General features: G+C 38.4%; 1 protein-coding gene across 1 annotated transcript in view; it reads left to right on the top strand.

Moving 5' to 3' along the window:
• The first annotated feature begins 2,118 nt into the window (after positions 1-2,118).
• The window catches only part of PDZRN4 (PDZ domain containing ring finger 4), a 248,540-nt gene continuing 232,661 nt past the window's right edge, over positions 2,119-17,997 (top strand). Inside the window, exons 1-2 of the mRNA XM_085318521.1 lie at positions 2,119-2,201; positions 5,092-5,199. Of these exons, the coding sequence (XP_085174647.1) occupies positions 2,142-2,201; positions 5,092-5,199 (168 nt within the window). The 5' untranslated portion in view covers positions 2,119-2,141. The remainder of the gene's footprint in view (positions 2,202-5,091; positions 5,200-17,997) is intronic.

Below are 17,997 nucleotides of genomic sequence, written 5' to 3'. Positions count from 1 at the left end.
TGCGAAGGCGTCGGGTGGCCGCGGTGGCCGGGCGAGCTTGTCACCGGCGAGGAGGGGCAGCAGCGGGGASAGGAGAGGGTCTGGGTTTGGGCTGGCAGCCGGCGAGGTGCCCCCGAGCGGCGTGTCCGCCTGGGGCTGCCGTCTCGCCCCTCGGGGTGACCTGAGTGCTGCTGCCGCTCGGCTTTCCGCAGCTGGGGTGGCAGGAGGCGAGGGCATGGCGCTGACTTTTACCTGAGCAGCTGAAAACCACAAATCCTTAGAAACTTTGGAAACTGCTGTGAAAAGACAGAGAAGTCTCTTTCCTTTGGGGGAATGAAGTAACAGTTCCCAGCATTGACAGTAGAGAGCCGTGCAGTGCTTCACTCTTTTATCAAGTCTGATGACACTGCTTAGATGGAGACTTGCTTCCTTCAGACTGAAGAAACCACCCGAGCGTGCTGGTTAGTTGGCTTAACATGCTTTAAGGGTTTTGCTTTGTCGAGCTTCATTTCCTGGCTGTGCAGGGTCTGGCGCTGTTGGTTGGTGAGAAGTGATTTAATATAATTTAAGCTCCACTCGAGATAATTTTCTCCATCAAATTTTTATAGACCTTTGGGAAGCAAAAGCCCTTTCATAGACCTTTAGGAAGCAAGAGGGAAAGACCTGACCAGCCAGCGCACTGCAGAAGTACAGCAGCGTGCTGAGCATCTGCCMGCTGCACGTGAAATGAGCAGGGGGACGTTGCTCTAAAGAGTCTCCTGTGCCAGCGACTTGGGGCTTCTTGGCACTGAGACGTGTTGTGTTTGGAGCCTTCAACACTTCGTCTTTTTCTCTCTTTATTTTCCCAACTTCCTTTGGGTAGCTGATCCACGAGGTCCAGGTTAGTGGCTGGAAGGGGCGCCTCTGCTTCATCCCTTGGAGGATGTGATAAGGTGTTAGGATGGAAGCCAGCAGCTTGTGGGATGGGCGAGAGAAGCAGGGCCTGTAGAGGGGGGAAGAGAGATCTGGCTTTTTGGAGGGGAATTGGCACGTACGTGCGATGGGTGGCGTGAAGGCATTTCTCCTGGGCAGCAGTTGAGTATCTGCCGTTGCTGGACACCGCCGGTAGGTGTTGCTGTAGGTTCTGCCTCGCAGAAATGCCTTTTACAGGAGACCAAGATAATGAACAAAACAGGCATTTTGAAGAAAAACTGTCGATAAAGTAGAAAAGTACTTCATTAAAATTAATTGTATCATGCTGCAATAAAACATTTCACTGTCACAGTTAATAAAGTGTGGGCTTCAACGTTATGTGATGTATTTTGAATGTTTAGACAGGTATAATATATTTAGGTGTCGAATTTGCATTAATCAACCAATTTATACAGAATGGCAAACACAGACGTTTTGCTCTACCAGACGAATATTTTTTTTTTTTTGTGGAGATTATGCCTCCTGAAATGTAACTATTTTTATATGTGAATGATGTAAATATAAGGTAAGTTGCTATGCTGAAGCTTCCAGGCTGTGTTTGGATTTTATTATTCAGAAAATTACTTACTTGTTCTGAAGGAGAAGGTGTCTTTCTCTTTTCAATTTTTTAAATTTTGATTCCATCACTGGCTTTGATTGTTTGCTTTATACTTTAAATTTTGTCTAGAAAAAAACTCTATTTCATTGCAGAGATACTTTCTGCACTCTATTTTTTTTTTTTTTTTTTTTATCTTTCCTATAAATTGCTATGAAACCTGTATGGATATGGCTTCTGGGTCTGGAAATTATAATGCTGAGGATTTCACCTGTGTCCTTAATGTCTTAAACATTAGTACACATAGAATTTTTTTTTAGAGACTTACAGATATTTGGAGCCTTTCTTTCAGTGGTGCTGAGCTTTCCTGCCACCAAAAGCATGTGCTTTTTTCTGTTCARCGCTTAAAATAATTGAGCACTTTAGCTACCTGTTGCATTTCAGTGACACGTACCTTTTTGCTTGTTTGTTTTCCAGTGCAAATTCTGTGTTATATTTTCAGCCTGATTTTCCTTTGAGCCTTATCTTACATATTCTCCAGCTAAATTTTTTTCACATTAGTGATCTCATTTAGGATCTTCTTTTAGAGGCAATGCTCTTTCATAGTGTTTCACTTCTTTCTTCTTAGGGAGGAGAACCCAAACCTTTAACAATCATGCTACACAGAGAAAATGATACTTTGGGATTCAATATTATAGGAGGACGACCCAATAAGGTAAAGAGAAAAGTAGATGTAGTTTACTTTCTGACCATATTTTGTGTTACTTTGTACACTGTTATTAATGAAAGAGTTAGTTTGGTGATGGTAGGTGTAGAATCAGCGCCATAGATTGAAGAACTCTATATTATCAGGTATAATTAGATTTATTGTTTGAAGACCTAATCTTTTGAGAATGGGATTATTCTAATTTTCATGAAGGAAATTCCCATTGTTTTTGGTATAAAACTTTAGGCTGATCTGCACTGTGTTCCCACGTGAATAACATGTATTCATGTACACTGCTCAATGGAAATCTCTGGGACTACTTGTAAGAGTAAGTGTTGCAGGATTAATCCCTTGAAACGTCTGGAAACTGCTTGCTTTTTTCTTTTTAAGGAGAGATGAAAATTTGATTATGTAGCTGAGATAATTTAAGCACGTGTGCTGCTTTTATATGCCTGCCTTCAATTTTTATTTCTTTGTGACTTGAAATACAGTTTTCATTGATCTTATATCTTAAATTAGTCTCACAAATCATCAGTCTAGCTCTAGAAGGCTCATTAAAAATCCTAGACTATGCATAAGAATATGCATTTTTTATCTTCTGAAAGTACTAATCAGGACTGTGATTACTTACGAGGAGTAAAGAAACCTGTTCAACTGGAAAATTAATGGTTGATTAAAAATGCTTGATAATAGTTATGTACTGATCAGTTGTTTTTCTTTTAAGTGGGAGAGCTGTAACCTGCTATTACTGCAGAGGGGAATGAGACCCTATATATTAGTTTTGCAATACTCTAAAGCCGTATTTCTATATAAGCTATATATTTACATTTATATAAGCTATATATGTATTTATGTAGCTCTAAAATTGTATTTAGTGGTGCCAGAGAGTCTTTTCCATTAGCACTAAAGCCAAAGAAGTTTACTGTCTGCTCTGCAGAATTGCTGCTCCTTGTGGCTAAATATGAAGAACAGCAGTTATCGAATGCATGTTACAGGAAATCCAAAGCAAGAGTTTGTTAGATTTGCTAATGAAAGGATGAAATAACAGGAGACTATAGGATAAAATATACTGTAAACATTTTTGATGTTATAAACTATCAGGCTTTGTGAATGAATAACTATTTTGGAAGTGTAAAGAGTAAGTGACAATTGTATAAAGTTTTTACATAGTAGAATACTATACTACATGTATAGAGTACTATACATGTAGTATAAAGCATACTTTATAAATAAAGTGTTTTAGCACTGTTCGTAAAGGGAACTGCTGATCAGGAGCAGGAAATGATCATGGCCCACCACTGACCAACACTGGTAGTTGAGGAGAGGGAAGATGGTAGAACTGTGCAASAGAGCTAGGTCCTGGGATTTTTTGAGTCTTTGATGCAGAATTCACAAATTCAGTTTTGTTGTGTTTTAATCTTGTTGTCATGAGTACCACAGATGTTTGATATTCCTAGATATTGGTCTGAACTCCCACTCAACATGCTTGGAGCCCAAGGAAATAGCAGGGAACGTCCCCCCCTCCCGCTTTTTTTTTGCACGGAAAAAACAAAAGCTGTCCCTCTTGCATTTTGGTTAATGACTATTAGGCTTCTTTTATCGCAGTTTCATTTGTCACTGCTTAAATGGGAGTTCAGTGGAGGTCTGTTTGTTTGTCGTTTCAAAATATTTATGGAGCCATTAATAAGTTTGTTTTGCTTCTTATCTGACAATTATGTGCCTCTGTGACAAAGGAAAAAATGGGTTTACAACATCGTAATCTGAAACTGAAATCTGTCTGGTCTAAGTCTCCATGGGGCATTTACCATACACAGTAGAGCATCTTGCACAGTGGCTCCAATTTTTGTTATCATTTTTATCACTTTCTTAATAGAAAATTAATACAGATGTTTCTCCCTGAGGGTAAAGGACCTGTTCCTAGAAACCTGAACACACATGAATCGCAATGTTGATTGGCAGTTCACTGGTCACCGAAGGAAAATGAGCCTCATATAAACTGCTGTGCAAAGCCCAAAAGATCTGAAAAAAGATTTCTTTATTTATACCTGTATTGGTTATTATCTGAATGAATATTTATTAGTGCTTAAGTAGGCAGAGTCTGTTTGGCATTATTCCTTTATTAATAATGATTTAAAACTAATGATTTAAAACATTTGGGGCTATATCGTGCTATGAAATAATTTTAGCATGTGCAACAACATCAGATGTCTCATTCCAGCTGTGGTAGATAAATTACCAGCTTGAAATTTGACCTTTGTATGGGTTGTACTTAGAAAGGTGTAGAGATAACTGGAAGTGGGTTCTCTTTTTCTTTATGAATTTCACAGTTCAGCAAACTCCCAATCTCCCATGTGAATAGGATTTATGAGGTCAACCCATTCCGACCAAATCCTGTCACTGCTCCRTGTCGGCTCACTAATGTCATTTTGTATCTTGGGGCCTTATTTTCAAACCTAGAAAAAAAGTTTACAAAAAGCACTACTGCAGGATCACTTTCCATCCTGAGAGGATCCATGGGTTTCCATTTTTATGACTATTTTCCTCCATACGTTTACATACTTGTCACTGTCTGCTGTGAACTGTGAGGTCTGCTTTAAATATTTTAGCTAGGATCGAGTTACCATTGCACCCCATGTTTCGTTTGGACTAAAATAACCAGAAGTAAACGGATAATCTTGTCAAAAATGTCAGAATAGTTCATTAATTCTGTCCTTTTGATTAATGACTATTTTGTGTTAAGCAAGTTTAAAAAAAAATCCCAAGGAGTTTAATCCTTAGCTAAAAAAACAAGCTGCATATTTCAGGTGGATTTGCATTTTTCATTGCTGCTGATTTTAGTACCGTCTCCTTTCTTGTACTAATGTGGCCCTTCTTGCCACTTCCATATCACCTGGTACAGAACAATCAGGAGGGATCTTCTGCTGAGGGAATTTACGTGTCAAAAATTTTGGAAAATGGTCCTGCAGACAAAGCAGACGGCCTGCAAATTCATGACAAGATTATTGAGGTAAGAAAAGCAACAGTGGATTATTCTGTTACATTGTCAGATTAATCATGGATTTGATGGTTTTTACACTAAGTATGTTGTAATTTTYCTCCTTTGGTGTGTGTTAACATCGTTCTTAAACACTGAACTATTCAAGCATTTGTCTGATGAAAAAGGAACATTTTTTTTCCTAGCAACTAATAAATGTGTTGATTTTAGGATTAAAATAATTTAATCAAGGCAAACTGAACTAGCAGGCCAGAGAGGGATTTTGTYTTTCTTTTTATTAACTCAAGAAAAAGGCAAACGACTCTATATAAATCCACAGTGTTAATGTGGAATTGGTGTTGTCCTGTGCCAGAGGTATTGCTGTTGTGATCTTGAGACGCTTCACAGAAGCTGTGCTGGTAAGCAGTGTTGTGAAACTTCTTAATCAGTTAGAGACGGTGCTTTTCCCTGTATGATCAGATGTAGATCATCTGTTGTACTCACCAGGACCAATACAGCTCTTTCCCAATCATGTAACGTCCTAGCATGGAAATAATAAAATCTATTTCTGTTTTATAAGCAATTTTTCCCATAAAAGAAAATAATGTATCRTGAAAAAAAGTCTGAAGAAAAAAAACTCTTGTTCTTTCCTAGCTTACATCTGTAACCCTAATTAGCCCTGTAAAAGTTGTAGCARTGTGTGGAAATTAAATAGTCGCTGGAACAGCTTCCTTGCTGTGCTGTCACGATGTCACATCACAGCTCTAGGGCAGCCTGCCTCCGTAAGGACAGCGTTTAACGCAGCTGCTCAAACTGGCTCCGTCCCTCTGGCCTTGCGTTTCGGGAAGGCTTAAAGGCGTTGCACGAACTTGTCAGCTGGACAGGGCTTCAAGCAGGGCTACGTGAAACCCGGGGGTGAGGCACAAGGGCGCAGAGCGGGTAGCTTCTCGCGTTATTTCGCTGTTGAGGAGCAGAACCCTAAGCTGAGGCTGTTTGAATGCTGGTGTTACCCTTACTGTTGGGTGCCTGGAGCAGGGTGTGAAACCCAATTATTATTATTTTTTTTTTTTTGGAAAAAGCAAGCGCATGCTCCTAACTGGCAGATAKGTACATCTCTAGCAGAAACCAAGTTGGCTGAGCAGAACTGAACTTGCCATGTGGCTGTTATAAAAAGGCTTCACATCCAAATATTTTGTAGCAGCAACCTTAAGCTGAGAAAATTTATTTCCTTCTGACAATGCTATTTCATTTGTGTTAGGTTTTCTAGAAATTGACCTGCTCTACAGTTTTATACTTTTGAACATTTTCTGCCTTATTTTACTGATCTTTCACAGTGGCTTGAATTTTATGACAAAACAGGATGTATTTGGATGAAGGAAAAATAAATTCACGGAACAGCATTTATTAAACTTGATGGTGTTTCTCAAAATGCCACCATAATCGATACTTGAGTTTTATGTATTTAATTACTATCTTTTTAGAATTGTAGCTGTATAAAAACATACTGATATGTAAGTTGCTATCGACAGCACAGAGATTTCAGTTCCATGTGAAAACACATGCRCAATGTCACATATATATTCATATTGCTCCAAATGGGACACAGTTTTTACCTTATTAATATACAACGTCTTTCTGCGTAGCCTTTTGTATTTAGGCAAGCATTTAAAAATGTAGAGGTTTACGCCAAAGGTTTTACTTTGCTAGTATGCTAGTATGCATGCTAGTGCTTCAGAATTCATCAGACTAAAGTAAAAAGAGGAGAAAAGRTAACATTAAATCTTCTAACTGAAGTGTATGTAACTATTCCTGTATACTAGACTGTATATCCTATATAYTTATGCTAGGCCTGCATAAGCAGCTGGAGTCAAAAGGCTGAAATTTACTTTGTCCATATATAGCTTTTGATGCCTTCTTGTACCAGGATGTCCTGACAGCACTGCCACCGGTTGGGTTGAAAGATGAATACGAATGCTTYTGGTGTCAGGGAATAAGTCAGATGGTGTAACTGTTTCAAAAATGTTGGCAGATACATAAAATAGGAGCTTTGGTGAGAGAAAATGTGAGCCAGTTTTGCTTAAAAATTGATMGAAAGTAGGTCTTTTTATTTTTACTTGCTCTTTACTCTGTCAGTGATCTGATCTAGTGGGTGATATAGATGGGTATTTTAAGAGACCATTTTTCAGTAATCAAAAGCAGAAGGAACTGATGTTTGGAAATCATCTGATTGCTTCAACCAGTTGTTTGGCAGTGGGATGCTCTGGGTATTCTTTTTAGCAGTGCGTAGCTAATGGGATAACGGACAGAACTATCTCATTAAATCAGGAGAAAATCTGTTCTCAAGGCATGTTGCTAAATAAAGAAGGTAATTTGTTTCAGTGCTTTATCAGATGTTTAACAAATGTTAGCTGCACGTGGTTGACAAGAGTGAGTTGTGCACGTTTCAGATGACCAGCTCATGTGTAACCTAGTGCAGCAAATGGATTTCACAGTAGCATGGCATTGTCAGCTGGAGTTTTGAACCAAGTCTGGCAGACAACCTTTGGTGCATTTCACTTTTATGTAGGTCATTATCTATTGTGGTGTAGCAGCAGCTTTGTCAAATAATTGTGATTATATTGAAAGGGTGCCAAAGTGAGAAGTTGATTTCTTTTTTAAGGTATTTGATATAAAAATGGTACAGAATTTTGGTAAAAATGCCATAGAAGTGGCTTGAGTTCATGAAGGATTTTTAAGTCAGCGTGCCCAGAGTATGAGCAGTGGGGTCTCTTTGGATCATCTGAAAAATGTTGGAGTTTGTGTGGCTGTTACTGTCGGGTGAGAATGCATTTTTACTTGAGGAGCAGGAACCTGGAAGAGACACTGGTGGGCTGGCAGGCTGTGGTGGGTCAACGTGAAAGGCGGCCTGCATTAGGAGAGGTGAAAGGCAACAGCCGCATGCGTCCTCCATGTGTTGGAGGCCTGCAGGTCTTCACAGGGTGCTGTCACGGGACTGTTATTGACCGTTTTCACCACTCAGYTGAGGAGAAGGCTTTCAGGCCTTTTTGGAGCATTATACTCTTTATCCAAGGTTAATTCATCTGTGAGAAGAAACTTGTTTGTTTATGCTGTGTTAAGCTGGCTTGGGATAGCGATGTGCATGAGCTACATTTTGGCAGTATGTCCTTTCAGGAATCTCACTGCAAGCCAGAAATAACCATTACTTGTTTATGAAGGAGAAATTCTTCTTCATGAATTACTTCTACACAGGAGGTTCCCCCAGAAGTCAGTGTCTTCTGCTYCTTTCAAACATTTTTATCCAAAGGATCTAGTTCCCTAAATTAACATAGCACAAAGTTTATTCTAGGACTGAATACCGATCACATGCTGTAAAAAGAATCTCGTAAAACTAGATGTAGCATTTCTATCTGAGACTCTCAACATAAAACCCTTGGATATGAGCAGCCTTATAAATTCACCAGACTCTGACTTTTGGATGTACCTTTTGCTCTCTTGAATGTTGAAAATGGATCACAGTTATAAAGCTATGTATCATTTCATCTCCACCTCACTGCAAATCTTATCTTCTGAGTAAGTTCACTGCATGTCTTTGCTATTGCTAATAGACTTCTCAAGACAGAGTATAAACCAGAGCTGTGATCTTTGGCAATGTTGTTGATACACAGAAATGTTTTCCCTGCTGCCTTACATATATGTGTGTATGTGTGTATGTGTGTATGTGCATATGCGTGTGTGTATGTATGTATAATTATGTGCAGTGGCACTGGGATTGGCTCTTTCTGCATGGAGGAAAATTGCAGTCAGTTCAACTTCATGTGCAAATGACACTTGACTAGAGCTCCAACTGCACCAATATCCTGTGGGTAGTCATTAGCCTTTGGAAGAGTGTTAGAAAAGTGCAGGCACTGAGTGGTGATGCTTTCCTTGGGAAGCTTACAGTGATGTGGAAGCTTAAATTCAGAACTAGTTATTTAAAATTGTTTTTATTTTTAGCTGTAATATTATGTTTTATAGGCATCCGTATGTCATCTCCTCTGGTTTGAGCCCAAGTTTTGAAAAAACCAGTGACTTAATTTTTCAAATTCTCTTTCACTGTGTAAGTCACAGTGTCTTGCAAAATAGCACTGTACTACCAAAGTGAAATATGCTGATAAAGTACATGACCAAGGCAGAATTTACAATCCAAATGGAATTTATGAATTTTTAAAAAAATGAGCAGTATTTGATCAATTTGAGGAAAAAGAGCTATTGTTAATTCACATAGGAGGCAGAGCCCTATGCTCGTGGCTGAACTTTCTGTAGTAAGTTTGCCAAGTAACAAAACAGCAGTGAAAATCTTGTGTGCATGTAAAAGGGGCTTAGGCTGAACATTAAAATATTCATAAGAAGAAATATAAGCACATCGTCATTTGGAAGAACCAAGTATTTTTTTGCTGCTTGCTCTGAAAGGCAAAAGATTCTGTTACTTTACTCTCAAATGAAATGAGAATACTGGCCCTTTTGCATTTTAGTTAGTTGATTCTCATTAATTTGATGGCTGAGAAACAGGCACGATGGAGAAGAGGAGGAAAACATTTTTAGTCTTAAGTCTTTAAGTCTCTTTGAAAAATGAGATGGATGCATATGTATTATGACTATGTATTTTGTTTATGCAGCCTGAGCTCCGTAAGTATATAATAAATTAAGCTTCATCTCTTATTCCATGTTTCCCTTTGTTCTTTTCACTTTTTTGGAGAGTACATACGCAACGGCTTTCAAGCGTATGTCAGCAAAGCCAGTTTCAAAAAAGACAAAAAGTCTCGAGGCTTATACTGGCAGAAAAAACTTACATCTGCAAAGCGCCTACCCAGAAACTTTTTAACTATTGCCAGACTGCTGACTGTGCTGTGTGTCAGCCTCGTGATGTTTCATCTGCTGCATGTTTCTGTCATTACACTCACTGTGTTGCTCAAGTGAAATCTTTGATAGTCGTCACGTTTGTTTAGCTAAGAATCTCCGCTGTCGGATGATGGTGGTAGAAATAGTGAGCTTAAAGACTGTCTTGCTGGGATCAGAGCTAATAAATACGGGATGGTTTTGAATCAAAGCTGCACATGATGTGAGAAATGAGATCTGGGTGGTAGCTGAAGGAAATTTTTGTGTAGGATGCACAGATAATTTTAGTGGTTGGGTTTTCATGTGCCTAAATCATCCCAAAATGGCCTTATGTGTATTAAGTTCTCCTAAATCCTTGATAAATTCATAATGTCTGGCACCTGCATTCATTAGATACCTCCTAATTAGTCTCAAAGATCCCTAGCAGAGTAAATCAGTTACACCACAGCTTAGAAATGCCTGTAGCCTCCTTTCCCCTCTCCCTTACCTATTGAGATACAGGTTTGTGGACAACTGAATTATCTCAGCTCCCTGAAGAAGCTTAAAAAGTTGGATGTGACATGCTCTCACTGGCTTTCTTGCCTAATAGAAAGTATTAGTGTGCTTCAGTGAGAAGTGAGGGATCTAGGTTGCAGGCTCTGCCCTGCCTGCAAAGGGCTGAGCTTACATATCCAGATAATTTCCCTTGTTACTAGGGCAGAGGCTATCCTATGTGAGACCAGTCTCCACCCATCTTCTTGAAGCTGAGCTATGTGCTGGCAGGCATTTGAGAGTCAGGATTATGCAGTGATAATCTGGCATGAAATACGTATTCATGCCAGGGAGCTGGATCTGGAGTACTGGCTTTGCCCCAGGTGAGTGTTTGTGCCAGTAAAAGAGAGTTTGTCTCTTGCGTGATCTCAATTTTGTGCCTTGATACGATGCTTTCTTGAATGATACTTTTCTGATTTTGTTGTTCTTCGCTTTGTGGGTGGGCAAGTAGTGAATGCTATTAGCCAGGATCTCCTGTGGTTAGAACACTTCTAGATAGGAAAAATGAGAGTTCCCAGACTGAATGAACACCAGTAGCTGCAGTTTTCCAGTTCCAGGTGTTTGCTTTAGCTATGATGTTATATAAAAGCTGGTTACTGCTGCTGGTGCCCAGCCTCAGAAGACTGTGCAGGCTGGGTCTCATCATCTCATAGATGGAGGAGCCTAGTGCTCCATATGCTTTTTGTGCAAGAAGGTGACCTCTAGCTTTGGGTGCCTGGAATGCCTGAATTTGTACTTCGTTGCCCAAGATCCCAAATGTGACTGAGCTCACTATACGTCTTCAGAGGTGCGTACATTCCTCTCTGTTCACTGAACTAAAATGCAAATGTTGTGTTTGGGAAACTAGGTTATATTCCTTGAGAAAGTAGTTAAAATTCCAGCAATGTAATGTCTACACTTTGAGAAAACAGTAAAAGACTTCTTGCTTGTTTGTTAGCTCATATTTCTGTATTTTTGTGGCAAAAGATATTTCGGTAGTCCATTCTCCCATATAAACGCTTCTGTTGTTGATGTTGTGTCACAAATCTTAATAGGATTTCATGAAATATTTTGTATCCTAAAGAAAAGGCAGCAAGCAAGCAAAACATTAGTTAAGACTTAGAGAATTTTGTATTAACAGGATAATACTTAATAATGACTTAAGGTTTTATGATTGGAAATTTAATATTCTATCTGTTACTTAATTGAATAGAGTATTAAGTTCCTAAATGGGCAAAGTACTATTTTGATACTTGTGTAAAGCAGTATCTCAAAGAATTCTGAAATGCCTTGACTTCTAAGAGGTGTGTCTTTTTTAATTTGAAGTGTAAACTGAGAAGTTTTTGCTTTGAAGACTCACTGTAGACTTAGCTCTAGAGAAGCACATGTGTGTAGGTTTGTAACCCAGCTATGCTCATTGAGCTTGTTTTCATAGACAGCCAAGCATGCATGCAAGTAAATGCTAGGGTTTTTTTCCCTGCTAGAAATCTTGGCTTCACTTATCTCATTCCTTGTGGAAATRTGTGTGCTTGCAGTGTCTTTATCTGTGAAAGTGGAAATTCCAAACTTGTGGTTGGAATGTGGCTGACAGGCAAACCCTCCAACTGTTTTATTTGTTGAACCGGTATATTCAGGAGATATAGCCATGGCATCATTTCCAGCAGGTCTCTTCAGCCAATGGCTTGTGAATCATAGCTGTTTTATGAGATGCGGCTAGCTGGTGTACTACACCTTTGTACGTGCTAGGGTGCTTCTTTGCAAGGGGTTCCTAGTAAACAAAGAGAAGGAGATGCTGAGGTGGCTGGGGCAAGGCACAAGACAGACGTTGCAGAAGGAGCAGAGTGGAAGTACTTCTGAATTGTGACCCAGCTTGAAAGGAGTCAAGAGAACAAGCTAAGTGGAAGTGGTGAACGTTATTCTGTGCTATGGGTTTTTAAGCTACTCCTACTCTCCTGCATCTTGTCTAGGTAGCTTAGATTAGGTAGGATAGCAGAGGGATGAAGAAGAGACTTGGGAACTTGCATGCATGTGAGTGTGCACAACCCCCTCTCTCCAATGACATACATATTTCTATCTTGCTTTGACTATAGGGGAATCTCTAATGCAGCTGGATCACCATAGGAGCAGAAGGAGGAGAGTGAATAAGATCATGTGAGGAAGAAGAAAAATGGGGGATGTTGACCCTTACAATTGAAGAATACAAAGCATCAACCTTATATTTCCACAGAGGTGATTTCTAATGCCTGCCTATAAATTGGCAAGATGAGAGAAGTGAAAGGGATGTAGAAATAGGGGAATTGAATTGTGGAAGTGGATCATATATACATACTTCCACAGGGAACACTGATATGGAGATAGGGTAGGACAGAACCGGAGCAGAACTATGGTAACCGTACCATGTCTGCAGAGTAAGGCAGTTGCCAGGTTGGCAAGTTAGCTGTGCTGTTAGGTGTGAAGGATTCTGGTTAACCTGTGGAAAAGCTGACTAGCCTAAGATCCTGCAAGATCCCGGAGATGATGTTGCTGCCATGCACTACAGATCCCTAGGCATTGTGTGGAGGCCCAGTCACACCCAACTCCTTTCTAAAGTGTCTAATCCCAGCCCTGAGGGATAATGTGTCAGAAACTTGGCAAGTTGAAACGCAGCATTTTCTTAAATGCTGYGTTTCAGCTTGCCTTTGCAGCATGTCATCTTTCTTCTTCCCATTTCTTTTCCTTAGCTTTAGAGTGAACCTTCCAAAACAAGGCAACTTTAATGCACATACTTCCATATTGTTCAGCAGCGCAAGCAATACAGTTAATAGTAGCTCAGGTAGAAGGTTTGGAGTAAATGCTTCTATATATGAGGTCTTAAAGGTGCTCATGAGCACTTTCAGGAGTATTAAGCAACATGAGTAACATCTGTCACATGCTGCTTCTTTCATCCCCTTCCCAGGAAGAGAAGGGCATGTGCAAAGGAGTGTTTTGTTTAGGAATTTTTCAAATAATTATGTATACAGACATTTGTACGTTGGTGTCTGTTTATGCAAAGGAAGACAAGGTCATATAAATGTATCTTGTATTGTTGCTGAAKATGAAGTTTTGTGATGTGACGAAGGACTTTCTTTTATTTTTTTTTTTTTGAGCATGATCTTGGATCAGCCCTGAAGCTGAAGAAAGTGTTTTTTCTTCCGCTAAAGAAGTCATATCCCCATATTAGACAGTTTGATTGAAGACTACTTGGTGTAGAGCTTTAATCTGTCTTAGAGATATGGTAGGCTGAATTGTCAATATGTGGCTGAAATAGCATAATCTGGTGAATTTAGAGGCTTTGAGAAGATGAAAGGCATTTTTTGATAACTTTCCTTAACCATGTCAATTGTGGTATGAATAGGAAAAGTGAGAAACTTCAGAAACCACTGCCAGATTGATCAGAGGGAGGTAACCCTCTGAGATTCATATGACAAGGAGTAGTTGGAATAATTAATGGTTAAAGCCAGCTATGAATAGCTCTGATAAAGTTTGAGACCATGCTGAGTTTGTTCCTTGGAAATTAATAAAGTCTGAGGAAGCTGTGCCTCCCACATCATATTCTGCTGGCACCCCAGAAACTTGCAGTGTTTTCAGAAAGTGAAAATAGCCTTTTTCAGCCTTTCATAGAGGTTGTTCTTTATTGTGGTTGAGACAGCTTCACAGTTAGAGGAGATGACAGCTTACATATGTTGTGTGAATGCAGTGTTTTATCCTCTTAAGTCACTGAATTGATTGTTGCAATCCAAAGGCTATATATGCTCCAAGAGCTTTGATCTCCTCTGCCCTTTTTCTTAATCAGCTAATTACATTTGTAAGGAGTCGCTAATCACTGTTCTCTATAATCAGAGGCTGAGTAGAAAAAGTCATTAATGTCTGCCAATGCAGAAATGCTCAGAATGAAGTCATTATTCATGGCTTCACTTAGAAAATTAATAACCTAATTTCTAMGGAGCTGTGAGATGTGGTAATGTGTTGAGCTGGGAAATGCTCCTCAGAACTTGTGAATAGGGATAGTCAGAAGCATGTACAGGACTGGGCTTTACAAATTCTTTGAAATTTTGTGTGATAATTCAAGAACAACTTTCGTTTGGAAGCTTCACCTCTAAAATGCAAAATTCTGCAGCACTGAAAGCCATACAGTGAGGGAAAGTTTTTTGCAAATTGCAAGAGCAGATATGGTCTCTTCGAACTGCTGTTAAAGATAATGTTAAGTAAGATTAAGTATATTAAGCTAAGTACATTTGYTACTAATACATTTACTAAAAAGCCTTTGTTTATGTTGTTTGGAATTAAAATGTGACGTTATTTTACAACCTTATATGTAGACTCAACTTGGTTGAATCCCTGTTGCTTCAGGAAAGGAGTACAAAATGACTCAACACTGCCTCTTCATTCAAATAATTTTGGAAGGCATTTTCGTAATGAAATATTGTTGACAAAATAAATCATGTCTGCTGTGTTTATTTACGTAGTAAGTTTGCATATATTATTTACAGTATGATAATTACATAATATTTTCTTTGAGCAATACTTTGTCTTTTCAAGTAGCAAGATTATGAAATAGAGTGGGACAAAAGGGAGGACTTCTGGAAAAACATAATTCATAACTGTTGACATTCTGTCATTTTTCTTGTTTATGAAGTATGAAAAACAAATTTGAACATTGCTGTATTCTGCACACCTATCAGAGTTTTGCTTCTTTAACACTGGATCCAAATTATGAATCTGTTTAGAAGCAAATGTTTAATACAGGAGAAGATCCAGAATAGGTAGATATAGAATACATCTGTTTTTTCCTGATATTTCTTCTGTCTCCTTCATTTGGTGAAAATCAGGAGAGACTTTAAGAGAGTAGTGATATCTTTCATTAGAACAACTGATATAGTTGGAAAAAGAGAAACTATTGAACAAACTGATCATTCATCAAGACTGTGTGACTGAAACCTTCTGTGTTTTTCCAGATGTGTATTTTCCATGCAGCTGACTGTTTTTGGCATTGTTAGACCATCACAGCTACTATAACATATTAGATAAAATGAACTAGATGTAGCTGGGAATTGTGGAAAATGTGATGTTTTATATCACTTACAGGCTTTTTTAATGAGACTTTTTGTTAGTGGATTGCCCCATATCAGATGAGTTCTTTTATGTGGATATTGTGTGATTCAAAGCTTTTTTTGTAGTGCATACGCAAAATCTGCCGCCTCTGAAAGTGCCTTGAAATTTCTCTTTCAGGCTTCTACATTGAATTGTGATTGATATATATATATATACATATATATATATATATATATATATATATATATACACGTATATTTTAAAAAATCTTCTAACCACTGTGTATGTGCAAGAGTTGTAGAAAATGGCTAGAGAGGTCTGTGGAGAGAAAAGATGCCCTCCCTCTGTAAACTCTGACTAACTTTGCCCACTTTTTTTTGAAGGGCAGAGGGGAGGAAAGTAGTAGATGTGATGTACTTGATAATGAGACTATGCCTTAAGTAGTGTTTTCCAGTCCTGWTGTTAGCACATTGAATTAATCCAGTTTGATACCACTTGACCCTGACTCATACCATGAATATTTATGGATGGAAGACATTTTTTGTGGTCGTGACAAAGTACACAAGACTATAGCCACCACGATCTGCTGCAGTAGGGGAAGGTACTAGGAAAACTACTTTACTGTTTAAAGATGTATAGTACAGAGCAAACCATCACGGTACAAGCCTATAGGTTTTTAAAATGTGTCAGTTAATGGAGAAAAACACTAGCAGCTCTTCAGTTGCAGATTATGGGAAACAAAGTAGACTGTTTTGGAAAATAGAGCTGAGGACAGGAATATTTTAGTGTCCAACATTTGAGGGACCTCATGGCTTAGAATTTGCCCTTCTATTTCTGAGTACAGTCATTCGCTCTTAAATTAGTTTCTTTAAGCACAGTGATCAAGTGAATCCTTGAGTGATCTGAAGTCGKTCCAGCAGCTTGCGGAAGACAGGCATGCTCTTTTATATGGAAGGGGTTTGCTGGCTTGTATGAATTAAAACAGCTGGAACCATACCCTTATCTGTTACAGACAGATGTGGACTGGCACACGACAAGGATGGAGCCATATGGTCTTCATGCTGTCAGCAAGCCTCTTCAGCAAATACCTTTGCTTACCCGTAGCCTTCTCTGAATGGTAGCTACTACTGCCATCTGGAAGATAAACGTTCCAAGAGCTTTTGGGCTGTTGTGCTCTTCTTGAATGTATTAATTACATTTTTAAGCGGTACAGCACATAGCAGTCTGGAGCAGAAAGCTGAATCCTTCATTTCCCTTACAGTGGTCAGAGCCCTGATCCAAATTGGACACCTCATGCTAGTACCAGATGTGTAGCAGCTCTTTCTCACTTACACTTTTTGTCCCTTGCATCCTGTTTCCTTAATGTCTGAAATCTCCAAGTGTTTCACATGACTGTTTTTAACATGCTCTAGAACTGAGGTTAAATGGAAAACTGACTATTTTGAAAAGCACTGAAATTCATTTTCCAATGACCAAAAAAAAAGTGTTAAAATCATAAAACAGTTCTAGTGGATATAGAAAGACTACAAGCAGAAATACTTCCCTATGAGGATGTATGATAGTATTCAAAAAGTATTAGGTGTTCTTCCCCATTTCCAAATACTCAAATGTTAGCTTTTGAAATATTTTGAATAGAAGTATTTCTGATTTTTCCTATTTTTCACTTTGATTTTGAAAGAGTAAGCAGAGCATGACTCTGAAGAACATTTCTATTTTTATTTTTAAAAAAGAATCATTAAAGACCAAAAGTGAGTTTTATTTATTTTATTTTTATTTTTTTTTATATATATATATTATTTATTTTTATATATATATTTAGAGGAAAGAACTCTTATAAGTAATGTTTCACGTTAAATAAATGTTGATATCACTATTTTCAGCCTTTACTGATTAATTTAAGTGCTTTAACCTTGTATTCTTACTAAGAAAGAGTTTACTTGTCTTTCTCTCTCTCTCTTTTTTTTTCTTCTTTCTGCTCCATAGTACGGAGTAATAAAAATCAAAAGAATCAGTATTTGCCATTTAATCTTTATGTTTCTATCTTTTAATTAACATATAATGTGGATAGTACTATAAAAATCTGAGGAAAATGTGGACATTTTAGAAAATAGTTCAGAAAATGGATTATTCAGATAACATTATTAACAGATAAACTTAGCAGAGCTGTTAACAATGGAGTTTTAATCTGATTGCTTAAAAATCCTGACTTAAATTAGCCAGAGTCCCACAGTACATTACTACCAATCTGCCTAGCTGGGCGGTTCTACAACAAAATAAAGATCGGTGTGCATGTTAAAGCAGCTCCTTTAAATGTAGTATTGCTTTAGATGTTTTTTTGTTTGGTGTTCTCTTTTTTTTTATTTTTTTGGTCTATTG

This window comes from Rhea americana, unplaced genomic scaffold (assembly GCF_003343005.1).
Source record: "Rhea americana isolate MKP2758 unplaced genomic scaffold, rheAme1 scaffold_54, whole genome shotgun sequence".
Classification (NCBI taxonomy): domain Eukaryota; kingdom Metazoa; phylum Chordata; class Aves; order Rheiformes; family Rheidae; genus Rhea; species Rhea americana.
This window is presented reverse-complemented; position numbering and strand designations above follow the sequence as displayed.